Source organism: Rattus norvegicus, chromosome 8 (genome assembly GCF_036323735.1).
Source record: "Rattus norvegicus strain BN/NHsdMcwi chromosome 8, GRCr8, whole genome shotgun sequence".
NCBI lineage: Eukaryota > Metazoa > Chordata > Mammalia > Rodentia > Muridae > Rattus > Rattus norvegicus.
The window spans coordinates 65,075,167-65,096,032 of record NC_086026.1 but is presented as its reverse complement, the minus strand read 5'-3'; the positions used below and the strand labels follow the sequence as shown (position 1 = coordinate 65,096,032).

At 36.8% G+C, this 20,866-nt stretch overlaps 1 protein-coding gene across 9 annotated transcripts in view; it reads left to right on the top strand.

Annotated features, from left to right (window-relative positions):
* Scaper (S-phase cyclin A-associated protein in the ER) overlaps positions 1–20,866 on the top strand; it is a 399,452-nt gene that overhangs the window by 132,208 nt on the left and 246,378 nt on the right. For all 9 annotated transcript variants that reach the window (NM_001427719.1, XM_008766363.4, XM_039082386.2 and 6 more), the window contains exons 16-21: positions 1,498–1,638; positions 8,707–8,862; positions 9,920–10,062; positions 18,444–18,525; positions 19,864–20,016; positions 20,546–20,653. In NM_001427719.1, the coding sequence (NP_001414648.1) occupies positions 1,498–1,638; positions 8,707–8,862; positions 9,920–10,062; positions 18,444–18,525; positions 19,864–20,016; positions 20,546–20,653 (783 nt within the window). The remainder of the gene's footprint in view (positions 1–1,497; positions 1,639–8,706; positions 8,863–9,919; positions 10,063–18,443; positions 18,526–19,863; positions 20,017–20,545; positions 20,654–20,866) is intronic.

Here is a 20,866-nt window from a genome sequence, read left to right as displayed (position 1 = left end):
GTAATATCCAACTGACACGTTCCTTGCCTTTTCTGTTTCTGTACATCTGCCTTCATATGGATCTGATATCCTGGGACCACTGAGTACATTTTTACTTTTATTGTTTGAAATGTTAAGAATTTAAAGAATTTTTCTTGACTATAGATTGTTTTATAGAAATACTAGACTTGGGGTTGGGGATTTGGCTCAGAGGTAGAGCGCTTGCCTAGCAACCGCAAGGCCCTGGGTTCGGTCCCCAGCTCCGAAAAAGAGAGAAAAAAAAAAAAAAAGAAATACTAGACTTAGTAAAGAAATCCACCTTGTATTAATTTACATTGCTCATTGCTGTGACAGATGCTGACAAAAGATTGGAAGCATTTTTTATGGTTCACAGTTTTAGGGTACACTCCATCATGATTCAGAAGTCACAGTAATAGGACTTGAAGCTGCAATTCAGAATGAATTTGTAGTCAGGAAGCAGAGAAATGTTAACATTTAGCTTGCCTTTTCCTCTTTTTGGTCTGAGACGCCAGCCTATGAATTGCTATAGCTCACTGTTGTGTTAATCTGCCGGAGTTAACCTAGCCTTCTCCACAGAGGTTTGGCTCTTAGGTGCTTGTAGATCTAATCAGGCTAATAGTTAATATTAAATATCATACACAGTGTCCATTCTGTCTCATAGCTCAGTGTGATAATATCTGTAATTACAGATATATCTAATGCGCTGTCCTAGAAGTTTATTTGTTTAATTAAATCTTAAGAATAACCCAGTCAGTTACATTCCCCGCACCCCTTTTCCAGAAGTGTAATTTTATTAGAACAGCATAGATATTCATGACAAGTTCATGACTGTATACATGCACTCTGACTACTGTTTCTTACCTAGTCTATCTCCCTCCTGCCTATATCTACTCCAGTCCCAATAGTTTCTTTTTCCACAATCACAGCATTTCGTTTTATGATCCATTAGGTTTCTCCAGGGCCATCCTTGTGACCTTTGATGTGGAACTATCCACTGGGGCTTGATGGGCTCTCTAAATAGGTACATAACTGAAGACATGACCCCCCCCCTTTCAGGCAACAGTGAATAGCAAGATCTCCCCCACCCATGACTGACTGTTGGTAAGCCTAGTGCAAGCCTAGCGTAGGCAACTGGAGCTGGTATGAGTTCATAATTGTCGTGGCATGTTGTGCCCAGAAGACAGCATTTGCAGCCCTGCTCCCTGTCATCCAGCGCTTAACATCTCCTCCTTTGCCTATATTCCTGAGCCTTAGAAGAGGTGATGTAAATATATTGATTAGGGCCAAACATTATTCTTTTTATATGTATAAGAAAATTGAGATATCAGCTAAACTGTTGCCAAGCATATTTAAGTGGCCAGAGAATTGTGGAAGCTGTAATTCTGGTTGTGTAGTTGATTTTTAATCATATTTATGAATTTTTCTAATTACCCCTTAGTCTTCTGTTGAATTACTGTATATTTTGATGTTAATGATGTGATAATTTGTCATATATAGGAAAAAGATGTCCGAAAGTGGAAGGAAGAATTACTAGATCAACGACGTAGAATGATGGAAGAGAAATTACTCCATGCTGAATTTAAACGAGAGGTACAGCTCCAAGCTATTGTGAAGAAAGCTCAAGAGGAAGAAGCTAAGGTATGGTGGATTAAGTATTTAATCATGTCACCAAGTGTATTTTACAGAGTGTGATGTTGTAACAGGTTTATCCAAGTATTTTATTCTGGAGTAACAGAAGATTTTACTGGTTTATTTAAAGTTTCCTGGGTACAATCTCATACTTTATGATAAGCAGGTCTGTTGAGATCTGCTTGGCAGAGTAGACTGCACAGCTGTAAAATACTAAGTTTGATGGGTTTGGTCATGTGTATATCTCCAGCTGTCAGTGTAGTGAACATTCACAAATCATCTCTGCAACTCATCTTTTTCTTCAACTCTGGAAATGTGCATGTTTCTGATCTGCTTTCCCTCACTGTAGATGTTTGCATTTTCTAGAATATGAATGAATCATATAGAATATACCTATCCTTCTGGCTTCTTTCACTAATCATTATTTGAATAATTTCATGTTGTTATATGTACTAATTGTGTCTTCCTTCATCTAGTTACCTATCAGTGGACATCCATTTTCTCCTGGTTTTTGTCTATTCCAATGGTAACTGCTGTGAGAATTCATTTATAAAGCTTTCAGTGGTGTTTACTTTTGGTTTTTGTTGTTTATTTTTTGTAAATACCTAGTGGTGATTAGGATTATGTCTAAGTTTTTTTCTTACATTATTTATTTTGTGTGCATGTGTGTATGCATGTGTTTATACATGTGCATATGCATGCTGAAGGATATGTGTAGAGGTCAGAGGTTAAAGAACCATTGCAGGACTTCATTCTTTTTCTAACAGATGACCGTTGTGGTTCAAAGTCAGATCATCAGTCTTGGCAGCAAGTGTCTTTACCCAGGCAATGATCTTGCTGGCCTCATGTCTAACTTTTTAACAATGAGCATATATTAGATACATAGGACAATGTTTCAATTGCTTCACACTTTCATACTTTAGGTAGTATACATTAATCAAATCCACTCCTCCTTTACCTTTCTTAATCCCTCACCTGACTATCTCTTTCTTTTGTAAAAGTCTTCAGTAACATGTCCATGTATTTCAATTATGTTTTGTTCTAGGATCCTTATATGACAGAGATAATGGGGTACTTGTTTGATTATTTATTTATTTATTCACTTTATATCCCAATCGGGTCCTCCTCTCTCCCTCATCTCTTCCTAGTCTCACCTTTATAAAGTCTTTCATTATCCCTGTCCCCTTGTCCCCAAAGAACAGGAAGTTCCACTTGGGTACCACTGAGACATCCAGCTGCAGTAGGATTAAGAGCATCTTTTCCCACTGAGGCCCAACCAGGCACTCCTCTAGGGAAGGGTCCCATCCCCTGCCATTGGTACTTGTTTTTCTAAGGCTTGTTTTGTTTGAAAAGAGTGTTTTTACTTATTCCATTGGCTTAAGAAAAGCATAAGAGGATAAAATTTTAAATTACTGACAGAATTTGTCTTTTATAGTTAATGATTTGTCATTTTCGGGAAGAACTTGTAATATCAAATACTTAATTTCATTTATTTACACACATTAGTGGAAGTCACTGATACTGACCTATGACCTCACATTTCGTGACTTGTTTGCTATGTGCAACTTTCTTACAATTTTAAAGCAAAGTGAATGACTCAGGCTTGTCCTAAATTTGTTTTGTAACCAAGGATAACCTGAGTTATTGATTTTACTTGATATAAGATGTAAGAAATTCTTTCAAAAAATTCCATTACTTAATTTGCTTTGTGAGCTAAAATGGAATACATTATGGAAAAAAAATCTGTGGACTTCTGAGATGAATGTGTCTTCTATAACTGTTGGACAGAATATTTTTTATGTGTGCTAAGTTCATTTGATTTATGATTATATTTTACTCTGAAGTTTACTTTTTAATGTTTCTCTGTGAATTATCAATCTGTTGATTTGAGTGACATATAAAAGTTAATTTTGTTGTATGTAGACCTATTTGTCTCTTTATGCTCAGTAATGTTGGTCTTCTGAAAATAGGTTTACCATATTTTTATTGCATATACATTTTGTTATGGTTTTGTAAAGATTTCTTTTATTAGTTTATGGCGACTTTATATTTTCTGACCAATTTGATTTCAAGTCTCCTTTGTCAGATATGAGTATTTCAGCCTACTTACCTGTTATCTTCAAAAATTGTTTTCACCATTTCATTTTCAATATTGATATTTTTTGCTGGTAAGGTATATTTTTTTTACCATGAATCTGTATCATTTTTTATTGAGACAGAGTTTATGGATCACCTTCCAGTCTTGAATTCATTATGTAGCTTGAGGATGACTTTAAACTTGTATCCTCCTGTTTCTATGTTCTAGGCTTACAGGCATTCACCACTGCATCCAGGGTTATGTTGTCAATAGCACTATAGTCTTTGTGGTATTATGTTAACTATCAGAAATAAAGCTATATTACTTTACCAGGACATAAGAAGCTATGAGAAGTTACAATCACATTTTAAGTACCTAGCTCCTATTATTCTGGAGTATGAACCTTGTAATTTTTTCAAGAATTAGTTCTCATATATTAAAAACATTTGATGTGGGGAGGGGGATGATATAGGGGGTTTATGGACGGGAAACCGGGGAAGGGGATAACATTTGAAATGTAAATAAAAAAAAATCAGTAAAAAAATTCGGTGATAATGAGCAAACTGTATATACAACTTAAAATTCTATGCAATATTGACATTTATGGAAATGTTACAGTTTTAGGTTTTAATTAATTGTGTTAATCAAAAAGTTACCAGAATGTAACTAGTGTGGCCGGGCAGTGATCTTTTCATGAGTCCATCTCACTTTGCTTGTTCTTTGCTTTAAGTGGCACAGCAGTTAAAATCGCTCTAGTTGGCTTCACCATGGTGTGTCTGAAGTGTGAATATTCAGTGTTATATTCTCCACTGAGTTCTAGACTAAACTGCCTCATGGATTAGTGGTTATGAAACTTACCCGTTCTTCATCCCTCTTCCTCCTTCCCCTAAATGATGGGGCTACCCAGAACTCCCGTTTTGGCTGATGATTATTAACAGAGTATTATAAACAATCACTGCTTTTTAGAAACAAATTTATATTTATAAGACATACAACTATATATAAGAGAAAATAAAGCTAGTGTTTGCCACTGCTCTGGGAGCTCACTCCTCTGTAATCTCCCCTCTCACAGCCAGCCGTGTGTTTTCTTTCCCGTGTCAGCTGTACTCTAGTTACATTTGTGCACTTCCTAATATCTGCTCTTGGAAGTCATATTTTTTGACCTAGTTTGTTCTTAAAGTTTCTGAAAAGTGTGATTATTGATAGCATGTAGGTTAAGAGCCATCACGAATTTTCCCTTTTCTCTCTATTTTAAAACAGTTATTTATTATTAAGTGTGATGTGTGTATGTACAATGATGCTTCTGTGTTTACATGGGTTTCAGCTGATTTTACAGGTCACCAGGCTTGCATGGTGAATACTTTATCCACTGAGCCCTCTTGCTTGACTTTGCCTTTAAGTGTTTTTTTTTTAAGTTTTAAACTTTATTTTTTTTATTATCATTCCATTCGTTTACATCTCAAATGATGTCCCACTTCATATTACCTCTCCACCATCCTTCCATCCCACATTTGTCCTCCCTCCTACCCTTTGCCTATATGAGGGTGCTCCCTGCCCCCAGTCTCCTGCCCCACTGCTCCAGTATCCCCCTATGCTGGGGCATCAAACCTCCCAGGGACCAAGGGCCTCCTCTCCTGTTACTGTCAGGCCGGCTATCCTCAAGACCACCTGCCTTTAAGTTTTAATGTAAATGCATTAGTCTGGCTTTCTTCAGTATCATGTTATATTCAGAATAATGATTGTATTATCATTTACTAATTATTTCCATTATTTTAAAGAATTTCATCAGCATAGCAAATAATCTCATCCAAAAAAGCATCTGCTGTTTAGGGTAGAAACATTCTTACATACATTGCTTCAGAATTATTAAACAGCAGAAGTGGACACCTTTATACAGATGCATTACACTATACACAGCACTTCTGAGTAAGAAATATCAAAATTTTACTTCTACTTGAGGATTAAGAAATGAAATGAAAGTAACCGTAAGAAAGTTCCTGGATGTAGAATAAATGAAAGAGTTTATTTCATAGAGATTTAAGGTTGTAAAAATTAAGGTACATACTGAGAGTTCTGAGTTATAGCTGTTCAATTTTGGGTTAGTCATCTTTCTATTATTGTAACAAAATTTCTAAAATAACTACAGTTTGCTTAGAACATTAGGTCCCATTCTTTTTTTTTTTAGCTGGGGACCGAACCCAGGGCTTTGCGCTTCCTAGGTAAGCGCTCTACCACTGAGCTAAATCCCCAGCCCCTTTAGGTCCCATTCTTTCCCCTGCCATGACTACCCTTAACATGTGAGACCTAAGACAGAATGAATATGCTCTTCTTGCATATGCTTGTCTGTAATATACTTTGGTAGTCTGAAAGACAGTTATATGATAAACCTACTTTGAAGTCCATCTGAAGCAGGAGATGGTTTAGTGGATAAAAAGACAACTGTGGAAGTCAATTCTCTTCTTCCACTTTGTGGGTCCAGGAAGTTTAAACTCAGGCAGTCAGGCTTGGCAGCTTGCTAAGACATTCTACTGGTTCTGAAATGTATGGACTAGTTTGAGCTAGCTAAGCTTTGTTTGCCCAATCTAGATTTTTGGAGTCCCTGCTTCTGTGTAAAGTTGAACACCATTATATAGGTACAATGTATTGTAACTCTGTTAGTTTCAATATGTATAAAAGGGAAAAAACCACTTCTATACTTTTAAGTTTTGTTGTCTAAAGCTTACAGAAGACCGGATTCCAGTTAAAATGGCAGGTTGTATCTGGCTCCTTTGAACCAATGGAGAATCAGATTTAGAAGTAGACACTCTCAGAGAGAGAGAGAGAACAGGCCACTGGTAATCCACGAGCAAGTGAAAGGACACTGGAGAAGAGGAGGGACCAATGCTGAACAGCCATGCTTTTCCTGCTCTCGCTCAGTGGCCAGTGGTGGTGGTAGTTTAGGCTGAACTGTAAGATACTCCTCCCTTAAAGAAACTGAAGTAGATATCCAAACCAACAGATGAACAGATTGCCACAAAGAAACACTAGAAACATGAGAAAGCAAAGGAACATGACTCTTCAAAAGATCATAACTCCTTAATTGTTAAGTAAAAGAGGCTCATATTGAAAGCATTTTAAAAACTTATTGGTAAAAATGATCAGTGACCTGGAAGAGCGTACAAACATGAAGATGAAGTTAATCTAGGACATTAGGAGGAAAGTGAACAACGCAAAAAACAGGCCAGAAATATGGATGGAAAAGTCAGCAATAGGTAATAAAAATTTAGAACAAACTAGAGGTTTTAAAGAAACACAGATAGAAATGTTAGAAATGAAACCTAAGCCAAATCTTGTTTAGGAAAACAAGAATAACCCAAAAAAGCAGTAGATGCCAGAAAATTAAAAAGATTAGAGTTGAAATTAATGAAGTGGAAACAAAAAGCAATATAGTTGTTTTTAGAGAAAACAAAACCAATAGACCTCTACCAAAGCTAACCAGAAGAGAGGATAACCAAGTCAGTAACATTAGGGCTACAGTGATCTGTCTCAGTGACGTCAAGAGGCTCATTAGGGAAGCCTTTGGAAGTATTCCCCAAACTAGAAAGTACAGCATAGATGGTTAAATATAAGTGAGATTGGTTGGACATAGGTACCCCCAGATGGTATTGTTGAAAATGTAAATTGGTGAAGCCAAAAAAACTAAAAATACAACTATCATATAATCTAACCATGCCATAACCAAAGTACTCTTAGCATACCACATATCAGAAAGATACATGCACATTTATTTTGATTATTGCTACATATAATTTGAAATGGAAGCAGCTCATTTGTTTGTTGATAAATGAACAGATAAGTAAAATTTGGTACATATTCACAGTATAATTTTATTCAATCATAAAGATGCAATTATGACATTTGCCATAAGTGGATAGAACTGGAAGACGTTAATCAAAATAAGGCTGACCTAGAAAGTTAAAGTTTCATAAGTAGTCCTTGTTTAAAGTTCTACATATGAGTAACTTATGAGACTGGAAAGAGAGAATGAGAGAGAGGAAAGACTGTTAAGGGAAGGAGAGAGGGTAATGGGTATGCATGTCATGAGAGTTGAACGGAGAGTACCTGAGTGACAGAACAGGAAGGAGGGTATCAATTAGGATCCTTGTAGTTATGGGTAAGTGTGAAGATCATTACTCATGGACATCTGGAAATGCATAATTTTGTATGCCAGATTTAAAAAAGTAATAATTTCAGTAGAAAAATATGAACATACCTAGTTATCTGTACTCATTTTTATTGTTACAAATTTGAATGAAGTTTTGTAAAATAGTCTCTAAAGTACTAAATTGTTGTTTTAAAAAATATTTTCAATGGCAGCCTCTTAAATTAGTTCTTATTAAACCCTATGAATTTGTCATATACTTTGGCTTATTTTGAGGCACTAATGGTAGGAAAACCTTATTAGTTTCCCCTGGGCCTTACTGATGATTTAAATATTCTTGTGTAAAATCATTGTTAAATTTCATATATTTATAAAATTAAATTGAAGAGTTAGAGATGTGGCTCAGTAGTTAACAGTATGTGCTGCTTTGCAGTGGACCTGAATTTTGTTCCCAGCACTCATGTCACGAGGTTCATGGGCACCTGTAACTGCAGCTCCCAAGTGCTTTGTAGGCACCTGCAGCCATGACTGTGTACATGTCTGTGGGTATATGCGCATGAACACACACACACACACACACACACACACACACACACACACACACACTTTTTACTCTCTTTAATAATTATTTTGAGGGAGCTGGAGAGAAAGCTCTGCAGTTGAGGCCACTGACTGCTCTTCCAGAGGACTTGGGTTCAAATTCCAGCAGCCAGATGATAGCTCACAAGTGTCTGTAACGCCAAGATCTAACACTGTCACACAGAATACATGTAGCCAAAACACCAATACACATAAAATGAAAGTAAATGTTTTAAAAAGAATAAATTTGATTCTGACTCTGTGTTTGTTCTTATTGAAGGTAAACGAGATTGCCTTCATAAATACCCTTGAAGCTCAGAATAAACGTCATGATGTTTTATCAAAACTGAAGGAATATGAGCAGAGGCTTAATGAATTGCAGGAAGAGCGTCAGAGAAGACAAGAAGAAAAGCAAGCTCGTGATGAGGCTGTGCAGGTAGGGTTCTACTCAGCATTTACTAAGCACCTTTCATACCTCAGCTTTGAGTCAGGCTGAAGATCCTGAGAGGAGCAAAACTTTGTGTATCTGTCTCTCTCTCTGGTTCTCACAGAGAAAGTGAAATATATGAAACATATATGTGCATATATATATACACACATACATATATGTACATACATGTACATATATACATATATACACACACATACATGTGCACACACAGTGAAATTCATGTGTGCACGCAAGCGTATGTGTGTATTGGAGTGGCTTGTGTAACAATTGCTCTTGCCTTAAAGAACCACCAAGGATTTGGGAGTTGTTCAGTTCGTGAGACTGAATGTCTGAGTAGTTGCAGTCTGGTACTAGTGTCTCAGGGAGTTCCTAGAGAGCTGTCTGTTTCCAGCCTGTGTTGGAATACTGAGGATTTAAATAGGTTCTAGCACCAGGCAAGGAATGGCTTAGGAATATGACATGAACTTGGCCAGTTAGAGTGAGGGCAAATGAGAAAAAAGCAAAAGCTTCCCTCTTTGTGTCTTTTTGTGTAGGCAGCCATCAGAAGAAGTGGCACAGAGTAAGGTGAGTCTTCCCCTCAAATCAGCCAAGAAAAATCCCTCATAGGTATGCCAGTGGCTTGGTTGGATCTTAGTTAATTTCAGATTAAGTCCAGTTTAAATGGAATTTTTATCTAACTATATTTTCAAGTTATTCCTTTTTAGTGTGTAGGAATATAGTTGGCATATTTTTATGGATCATGACTCTTCAACCTTGATTAAACTTGTTTTCTAATCATGTCATGAGGTATGCATAGAAGAGTGTGTGTGTGTGTATGTGTGTGTGTTTTCATTTCTTAGGATTTAATACATATAAAATCATGTTATAATTTTGGGTAACAATGGTAAATGACACATGAAAACCATTTTGCTTAAATTCTTAGAAACTATGTACTTAAGAGACAATTGAGGAATAAGTAAATATGTTTGTTATCAAAGTTATATCACCTTTGATCATTTTAATTGTGCTCATAATTCTGATAACTTTAATTTTTTAACATCAGGAACGTAAGAGAGCCTTGGAGGCAGAACGGCAGGCCCGTGTAGAGGAGTTATTGACGAAGAGGAAAGAGCAAGAAGCCCGGATTGAGCAACAGAGGCAAGAGAAGGAGAAAGCCCGTGAAGACGCGGCCCGGGAGAGAGCTAGGTGCCCAGTTTGCTATCTTGGTTTTAGTCTTGATGAACAGTTTACCATTGAGCAAATAGTTATAGCACATCTTAATACCAGTGATGTGTTACATATGTTTTAGAAATACCACAAGTCTAGAAATGTACCAAATTTCCAGGATATTTGACATTACATTTAAAATGGAGAACTTCTGAAACTTTGTATTGGCTGAGAACATTATTTGAAGTCTGTTTTGCATGAAAAATGTAATTTAATTCTAATAAGATTCAATAAAGAGGAATTGTCTTTTAAGACATTTGCATAAGTAAAGGGTCATTAGTTAAAGAACTTTTGATTCCTAGGTTATTTATATCTCTTTGACTTATAGTTATTTTATAAGTGTATAATAAGCTTTCTATATCACATTGATTTCTGTTACTGGTTTCTAATGAAGTCTTGTCACTTGAAGCATATACTTTGTATATTTTTATTGCCTTAGCATTTGTCGAGACCATGTTTATAGCCTTAGATATGCACTGCACTACATACTGTTGTCTGTGCTCCTAGGGCTGTTAGTGGGTAGAGTATTCTGTGCTCGTCAGCTCAGTAGGCGATAGAGCCCTCCAGTCTTCTGTGTCTGCTGCGTCTGTTCAGTCTGTCCAGTTCCCAAGTGTAGAAACTGAGTGGTACCATTATGTATTTTGATTCTGAAGGGCATACATTCTGTTTTCACTGTATCTTACTGAGATAAATAAGCTATTCTAACTTTTATTGTGAAATGCTTTTCTCTGGCTCTAAAAATATTTCTTGTATAAAGGTCATTTTTTTTCTGTTACAACCACAGTTGTCTTCTGTCTTTTTTCTCTCATCCTGTTGCAGTTTTCTCAAACATGTCTTTTGTTTTCTGAAATCTGCTTATTTATTTCCACTTTCTGATTTATATGTTTATTACACTTCTCTTAATGTAACTTTTTAAATGTGATAGGGTTTATTTGTGCCAGTTTTAGATCTGTCATCCCTGTGTCTCAAATCTTTGTCCCGTTTACTGTTTCAATCTTTGCTAAACTAAAACGTTTTTTATACTTTACCTCTTTTTTAAAATTATTGTTTTATTTACAATCCAGATGTTCCCCCACCCCCTGCTCCCGGTCCCCCTCCCACAGTTCCTCATCCTATTTCTCCTCCCTCACCCCCAGTCTCCGAGAGGATGTTTCCTACCCATCAGGCCTCACCCCTAGTGAGGATTAGGAGCATCAGGGATTAGGATTAGGATTAGGATTAGGATTAGGAGCATCTTCTACTGAGGCCAGACCAGGCAGACCTCTGCTATACATGTGTTGGGGCCTCAGACCAGCCCCGTATGTTGCCTGGTTGATTGCTCAGTGTATGGGAGCTCCCAGGGGTACGGGTTACTTGAGACTGCTGGTCTTCTAATGGGATCGCCCTTCCCTTCAGCTTCTTTAATCCTTCCCCTAAACCATAGGGGTCCCCAACTTCAGTCCAGTGATGTGTGTAAGTTTCTGCATCTGTCTTAGTCAGCTGCTGGTTGGGCCTCTCAGAGGGCAGCCATGCTAGACTCCTGTCTGTAAGCACATCATAACTTCAGTAATAGTGTCAGGCCCTGGTGCACCTACCCCGCCACACCCCCTACGAAATGAATCCCAAGTTGAGCTGGTCACTGAACCTCTGCTTTTCCTTCAGTCTCTTCACATTTGTCCCTACAGTTCTTTTATACAGGAACAATTCTGGATCAGAAATTTTGGTTGCGGGTTGGTAACCCTATCCTTCTACCTGAGGCCCTGACTGTCTACTGGAGGTGGACTCTTTGAGTTCCCTCTCTCCACTGTTGGGCATTTCACCTAAGGTTATCCCCAGTGAGTCCTGGGAGTTTCTTATCTCCCAGGTTTCTGGTTCTTTCTAGAGCCTCCCAACTCCTGTCTCGAGCCTGTATACTTTAAAGTAAAACTTTTTGATAGATTAATTTGTAAGTCTTTTTCAAATTTGCTTTCTGTTACTGTGATAAAACACTGAAAAGCAGCAGCCTGGGGAAGAAAGGCTTTATTTGGCTGGCTTGTAGGTTATAACCCATCACCAGTGAAAGCCAAGGTGAGAACTGAAGCAGGAGCTGTAGGGGAATGCTGCTTACTGGCTTGCTTCTGGCTTACAGCCACCTTTCTTAGATAGCTCTGTCCTAACTGCGCAGGGTTGACATGGCCTGTGGTGGCATGAGCCCTTTTCACCTCAGTCAGCAGTGCTACTGAGAAGTCAAGAAAATGCCACTCAGAAGTGACTGTAGACCTGTCTGATAGAGGCAATCCCTTTATCACAGTTCTTTATTGAGTCTTAAAGATGCATTATTTTATTATTGTCTTACTGGTTGCTACCTGGATTATAGATTTCATTTTGACATAATACAGTATGCATTAATTTATGGCTAAATTAGTTCTGGCAAATGCAGCAACTTTGTCCTTCCTTTCAAATTCTTATTGTCAGACATCTTGATATGATATGATAATTAGAACATGTGTGTTACAGTTATTTCTTACATATTTTTGTATTCCTTTGTGGTCCTTTATGCTTTTATTTATTTATTTATTATTTCTGATATGTCTCATTTCTTTTTATCCAGGTGTCCTTTTGTTTTTAGTTGGTGGGACTTCTAGTAACATGATTTCATGTTCATGAATACTTACTCATCTGAGAATATTTTAATCTTTCATTTCAAATAATAGTTTTTCTTTCAAAATATTGACTTGCCCTTTTCTTCTGTTTCCATTGAGAATTCTACCTTTAGGCTTGTTTTCGTCCCTGTGTAGTAAATTATTTATTTTTCTTCATGTTCACAAAATATTCATTAGCTTTGTCTTTTATCAGTTTGAAAATGCTTTTTCTAGGATCTCTTTGTTTCTCTTGTTCTGTACAATAATGTGTTTTTAAAGTTAAATTTAGGAATCAATTAACCATTTTTTGCCACTATTCAAATATTTGTAGTTTCCTTTAAGTTCTTTGAGGTATGATGGTTTCATACTTTGTGTGGGTTTTATGATTTCACAGTTTTAGGGAGTAATATTCAGGATTTTAAAATTACTTATTTTATGAGTGTGGCTCTTTGGCATGGGTGTGTTTCTATGTGAGCCTAGTGCTCACAGAGGCCAGGAGACAGCCTTAGATCCCATGCAATTGAAGTTAAAGACATCTGTTAGGATCACATAGGTACTGGAAATTGAACCTGGGTCTTTTGGAAGGACAGCCAGTGCTCTTAACTGCTTAGCCATCTGTCCAGCCCAATATTTGGGATTTTTATAGAATGTTTCTCAGGACTTGACTTTTTTCTTATGGTTAGATTGAGGTTATGATGTTTTGTGAGAAAATAGAATATTCTTAACATATCAAAAGTTTATGATGTCATCTTGATTTATCCCTGATTTATTTTTCACATGGATTTAAATGCATATGTGCACATGTGCAAATGGAGTCAGAGGTCAACACCAGAAGACTTCCTCAATTGTGTTCTTTCACCTTATTTTTTTTTTTTTTGAAGGAAAACAGTAATGTTCGGTCAGTAGATCTGGAGGTCACTGGTATTAGACCAGCTGGCTAACAATACCGAGGGATCCTAGTGCTGGGTAGACAGAGACTTACTTTTCGTGTGTATGCTCCTCATGCTTGTATGCCAGTCACTTTGCCACTCAAATCATTTCACAGTCCTGATGTTACCATTGATCATCTAAGTAACGCAGTATTTTTTTCCCTATATAATTTAAAAGACCTCTGTCCTATTTCTCAGATTCTTTTAATATTACTATGACTTCATTTATTTTATATGTCTAACGTTACAATCTCTACTGGTTTGAATGAGAATGGCCTTCAGAGGCTCATATGTTTGGATGCTTGGTTCCTGATTGTGGAACTGTTTGGGAAGGATTAGGAGGTGTCGCTTGGTGGGAGAAGGTGTGCCACTGGGGTGGACTTTGAAGTTTAAAAAGTCTACATCATTTTCATTTAGCTTTCATAGTCTCCTGGTGGTCTTAACATAAGCTGTCAGCTACTGCCTTGCACCATGGGTATCTGCCCGCTGCCATGTTCCCTCTGACATGATGGTCATGAGTTCTAACCCTCTAGCATCAAGAACCCCAAATAAATGCTTTCATTTATAAGTTGGCCTTTATTATGGTGTTTTGTCATAGCAATATAAAAGAAAGACACAATTCCATATGTTTTATTTATTATTGTTCTTTAGGACAATTGGGAGGTCTTGTTAGCTCTTGTCTTTAGCTTTCTTACCATTGTTTGTAAAGTAGTTTCTTGATTTCTGTCACTACTAGATAATTCTAGGCCTGTTTTTCCTGATTTAGTCCTATACCTTTAAAGAACTCTGATGCTTTTGAAAAAGGTTTTGTTTTTACTATTTTCGTTCTCTTAGTTTAACTCCTTTTTAGTTGCTTATTGAAATGGTGTGCTTATTGAAATATAGTCATAAAATTTTCTTTATATTACCAGACCTTTAAAGCATAACTTTTATTTTTTAAAAAGATTTTATTTTTATTTTATGTGTAATCATCCTTTTTCACCATGTATGTCTATGTACCCTGTGCACGCAGTGGCCATGAGGGTAAAGTTGGCTTAGAATTCCCAAGTACTGGAATTATGGATGTTTGTAAGCCACTGTGTAGGTGCTGGGAATTGAACCTGAGTCCTCTGTAAGTACTCTTAGTGGTTGAACCATCTCTCGAACCCCTAAATATAATTTTTACAGTTCCTATAGCCCTCTGTAGCCTTTTATTCTAAACTCAATGCAGGGCTTCATCCCCAGACAGTTTTAGTCCACAGCCTTATTTTTATGAACATTGTGTGATATAATGAGCATGACATTACTGTCTCTTTTTATTTTTTTTCTTTTCTTTTTTTCGGACCTAGGGACCGAACCTAGGGCCTTGCGCTTGCTAGTCAAGCTCTCTACCACTGAGCTAAGTCCCTAACCCCATTCTGTGTCTATATCCTTACCATAACATACACATGGAGGTCAGAGGACAACTTGTGGAAGTTGATTCTCTCATGTGGATATTTGAAGTCAAGTTGTTGGTTTGGTAGTAAACATCCTTTCTCACTGAGAGCCTCTCTCCTACTACATAAATGTAGTTTTTACCAAAATAAACTTGTGTGACTTATTAAATTAAATGGTATATTTTTTAAAGAAGAATAGCATATTTCTCTACTTCAATTTCTATTTCAATGATAGAGGCAGTTTTCACTTTGTCCTAAGTACTAGGCACTCAATCATTTCCAACATTCAAAGAGAACTAGCATGTTTAACATATTTTGACTCTATTGGTAACTCTGTCAGATCCGTTTTCTTCTCGGAAACAGCTTGTGTCTTTTTTGGAGGTTGCTTCTGGGTCATGTGTTCACTTAACGTTTCAGCTCTGTGACCCAACTGGTGCAGGCCCTGTGCATGCTGCTTCAGTCTCTGAGTTCGTAAGTGCATCTGTCATGTTGATTTAGAGGGTCTTGGTTTTTGGTATCTTCCATGCCCTCTGGCTTTCTGCTTTTTTTTTTTTTCTGGAGTTTCCTGATCCACGAAGAGGGAGGTTTAATGGACATACCCCCTATACTACAGAGTGTTCTAAGGTGTCTCACGCTCTGCATAATTTCTGACTGGGTTTCCCTGTTTGTTCCCATCCGTTGCAGGAGAAGGGTTCTCTGATAATGGCTGAGCAGGGCACTTAAGTAGCTGGGTAGCAGAATCTCATTAGGAGTCTTTGTTTTTAGGAAAAGTAGTATTTGGTTTTTATCCTAGGTCCCTTGGCTAGCTAGTCTTGGGTTCTTAGTCACCCAAGCCGTGTTGGGTGTGTGTTCTATCTTGCGGAGTGGGCATTGAATCAAATCAGGTATCGCTTGGTTACTCACACAAACTGTGTTCCAGCACTGCACTGTACATCTTGCAGGTGGGATGCCTGCATATCAGAGGGATGTGACTAGGTTACTTCTGTTTTCTCCCTTGGTAGGGTAGAGTATTTCCTTTACCAAAGATGGCAGCATGTAGGGGTGAAGGCTCTGTGTAGGCACCAACTTGAGTTCTCCATATTCGGTGAGTTGTGTAGCCATATAGGGCCTTGCAGTTTGCCTACACTTTTGGCAACAGCATGGGATGTCTATGGGTTCCCATGGGAACTCTTTAGCCAACAATTAGTTGTAACCCAGTCTCAGTACTGGAAATTTTTATTTGGTGACAAGAAATGGCTTGTCAGTTGTGGCTCTCTGTTTCCCATTATTTGGCAGTTTCATTTAGATCACCATCATAAATGTATGTATTTTATGAAGCTTCTACTGTTTTAGGATTCCATACTACCCCCAACAAATGACCCCTAACTTTAGCTGTCTCTCCCTGTATTTCTTCCCCTATTTTCTCCTCCTGCTCCAGTCCCTCTCCCTAACCCATCTATGACTGTCCTGCACAGCCCACAGCCACTGTATACCTAAACTCTGGTCTATGATTGTAGCTTAGGTATGAATGAATTAACAGATAATAACCACATGTAAGCAAATACATACCATATTTATCTTTCTGGGTCTTCAATATTTCATTTGGGATGATTTAACTTCAAATTCCATGCATGTGCCTGTCTCCCCCCCCCCATTTGTTTTCTTTCCTTTCTATATGGCTGAGTACTCTGTTGTATAAATGTACCACAGCTTATCCATTAATGAAGAAACGTTGACAGACATATAGGTTGTTTATAATTTCTGGGTATTATGAACAGAGCAACAGTGAACACAGTTGAGCAGGTGTCTGTGTGGAAGGATGAAGTTCCTTTTGGGTATGTGCCCAAGAGTGGTACAGCTAGATCTTAAGGTGCATTGGTCCTTAGGGACCACCACACTGATTTCCAAAGTAGCTATACAAGTTTGCATTTCCAACGGCAACGGATGAGTGTTTCCCTCTTTTCACATTCTCACAAGGGTGAGCTGTGACTTGTTTTTATTGATTTAAGCCTTTTTGGCAGTTGTAAGATGAAATCTCAAAGTGGTTTTGATTGATATTTTCCTGAGAAGACTGTTTAACATTTGCTTCTCAGCCATTGGCATTTCCTCTTTTGAGAATTCTCTGTGTAGATTTGAATACCATTTTTAATTGGGTTGTTTTCTTGATATCTAGTTTTTAAAGTTCTTCATATATTTTGTATATTAGCCCTCCATCTGATGTGTGGTTGGTAAAAATCTTTCCCATTCTGTAGGCTGCTGCTTTGGCTTTGTGATTTCTTGCCATCTACTTCTTAGGAGTATAATCAATCAGTCAATCTCTCTCTCTCTCTCTCTCTCTCTCTCTCTCTCTCTCTCTCTCTCTCTCTCTCTCCTCTAGAGCCTTCAAGTGTGCTGTTAACTTACGAGTATGACAGAGTATGACATCTCCAGTATTTTACGAAAGCACTTAGTGCTATGAACTTGCCTCACAGTAACACATTCATTGTGTCCTTTATGTTCTCTTTTCATTTTCATTTAATTACAGAAATTCTTTAATTTCTTTCTTAGTTTCTGCTTTGACCTGTTTTTCATTCAGGAGTGAGTAGTTTAGTTTCCATGAGTTTGTAAGCTTTCTGTTGTTGATACCCAGCTTTAATCGGAGGTGTTCAAATAGGGTATTAGGGTGAAATGTTGTGTAAATACCTGCTAGGTCCATTTGGTTTATCATGTCCATTAGCTGCAGCGTTGCTCTGGTTTGCTTTTCTCTAGATTAACTGTTGGTGAAAGTAGGGCTAACGCCTCTCATTATCAGTGTGTGGTGGTCAGTATGTGATTTAATCTGTTTAATGGTAGTTTTATGAACTCGCATGCCTTTGTATTTGGAGCATAAATATTAAGAATTGCAGTGTCCTCTTGGTGGACTTTTCCACTGATGAGTATTTAGTATCCTTCTCATCTCTTTCGATCAGTTTTGGTTTCAAGTATATTTTGTTAGATATTAAAATGGCTACAAGAGCTTGTTTCATAAGTCCATTTCCTTGGAGTAACGTGCATCATGGTTTCCTCTTCTGTTCTCTTAGCTTGTCAGTTTATGTCTTTCCTATTTTTTTCTTGTGATGTTAATAAAACTTTATGAGAAGGAAACTATAAATTACGTTTTCAACATTTTGTACTTAATGATAGTTCTAGGCCAGTTTTGGTTCAGAAATTTATTTTCATAGGTAATCATCTATGTTGCTTAACCTCCTCCTAAAACAAATAAGATGAAACAAATTTTTAATCCTTCTCAAATATTTATGAGGCAATATGTGTGAGAGATCATATATTTTCAGAATATTTTAAAAATAATTGCCTATTAGAATATATAAGCTTTACATTCAAATTGTATTTTTTGGTTTCATGAGACAAGGCATGTTACTTCAAGCAGGTAAACTTACAGATTTGACTTGTTCTGACAGAGACAGGGAAGAACGGTTGGCAGCACTCACAGCAGCGCAGCAAGAAGCTATGGAAGAGCTGCAGAAAAAAATCCAGCTCAAGGTCAGAATAGCATGTTATTTTAATTTGAAATTTTGGAGCTTACAATGGATGGAGCACATAAAATTCTATGAAATAAAAATTGAATTAATTTATATTTATAATTTTTAAATAAATGTTTATGATTGAGTTATAACTGACTTAAAGACAGCTATTTGAAAATGCATTTTATTTTGGTAAAATTTATTTTGATATCGTAGAATCATTATGGAGCAACAATAAAGAAAGTCAATATTTTCTCTTATTTAATAAATAACTTGAAGGCATTACTAGTAGTATTTTGTTATTTTAATTATCTAATCTATCATCTAATTATTCATTTTATGTTAATGCTCATGAATGCATAGTTTTAACTTGAAAGATTATGAAAAACCATTAATTTCTAGAAAAATGTTATCAATATTATAACGTGTAAGTGGTTTCTGCTGAGTAATTTATACTGTATCACAATGATTTATATGTTGACTCCTTGTAGAGATATTTAATATTATATAATAGAGGTAGTAACTTTTTAATTTGAAAGACCTTAGTTTTCCATTTGTAGAGTCATAGGAATTTATCATTATTTAAATTCAATGCAGCAAATACTTATGAATAAGATAGTATTCCCATTTTCAGGAAGTGCCTAATTAGTGTGAGATTCAGATATGAAGTGGTTAACTTTTGCATAATAGAGGTGGGGTTGTGTGTAATGTTGGATAGAGGAGGATGCTTGGCATCAAAGACCAGGAAGAATAACGACTCCACTTAATCTAGTTGAATTTAGAGAGTACAGTTGAGGAAGGTATGTTCCACTTATACAAAATAATGTGAACCCCCAAAAAGATGTTTCTGGGTTAGTGGCTTGAGGTGGAAAAGTAGTAATAGGGCCAGGGTAGGTGTACGTCTTTGTCACTTTTCTGCTATGTGACTAAACTTGACTGTTTCTATGGGTCAGCACTTCTCGTAGTGTTTGCTAGGTAACCAAATGAGTAATGGGTAACAGTTTATCAAATTCTACCTCTCTGTAACCAGTAGTGTTGAGTCACTGAACACAGTGGCACAGTAGATGTAGGAAGTTCTGTGTTAAAAATCTGATCATCTTAACTTACTGTCTTCCAGATTTGTCTATGAAACTATTCTCATAAATCATATCCTGACATCCTCTAGGGCTTATCTTAGGAAGCAATATTGTCCATGTGTGATATGTGAAAAGATTAAGCTTTGTTTTCTGGTGTGGAAGGTAGTATAAAGCAAGGCACTTTTGGATTATTTTAGAAGTTTTAATGGAAAGTCTTTTTCCAAGTCCTTAGTATAATCTGAATACTTTTTAAGTTTCTCACACTATGATCCTGTCTCCAGCATGATGAAAGCATTCGAAGGCACATGGAACAGATTGAGCAAAGGAAAGAAAAAGCTGCCGAGCTAAGCAGTGGGCGGCATGCAAGCACTGATTATGCCCCTAAACTGACCCCTTATGAAAGAAAGAAGCAGTGTTCTCTCTGCAATGTCCTGGTATGTGGTTGTCATTATTAACAGTCTAGTGATGTTATTTATTGCTAAAATTTATTAAAAGGCTTCTAGCCTTTTAAATCTTGTACTAAGACATCTACTAAGTGCTGTTGACTTCTGTGAGGATTTTAAATGAACAGTAAGTACTAAAATAATAGCAGTTGCCATGGCAGTGCAAATGTTTGCAGTTGTTACTGCAATTCGTGTTTACCTGCTTAATGGTAGACTAAGCTCATATTCTGTTGTGTTTGGACCAAAAAACAAAACCCAGGGTTTCAATGATTTTCAAATCTTTAAACTTAGTCTGAGAATTGCATTCTAAGGAAAATATTTTGAACTATCTATATACATATCTATCTATCTGCCCATCCATCCATCCACCCATCTATCCATCCATCCATCCATCCATCCACCTACCTGTTCTAGAGTGATCTGAATTTGTATATAATGTTCTGGATTAAATGTTTAGTTCTTGGCATCGGATGCAATGCTGTATTGATGGCTACAGCTTTCTTTAATTTTGTGCTTTTAGATCGCTTCTGAAGTATATCTCTTTAGCCACATTAAAGGGAAAAAACATCAGCAAGCTGTGAGAGAGAATAGCAGTATCCAGGGGCGTGAACTTTCAGATGAAGAAGTGGTAAGCTTTAATTTTGTCCTCTTATAGTTATTAATTGATTACCTAGGATGAGTTCTTTTACTATGTGTTCCTTATTTATGTGTATTTATATAGCTATTTAGAACGAGGCTTAGAATTTAATATCTGTATTAATATAACAAGCAGGTATTTTATTATTTTAGTATACATATTAATAACTATACAGACAAGGTTTTTGCTATCACTGCCATAATT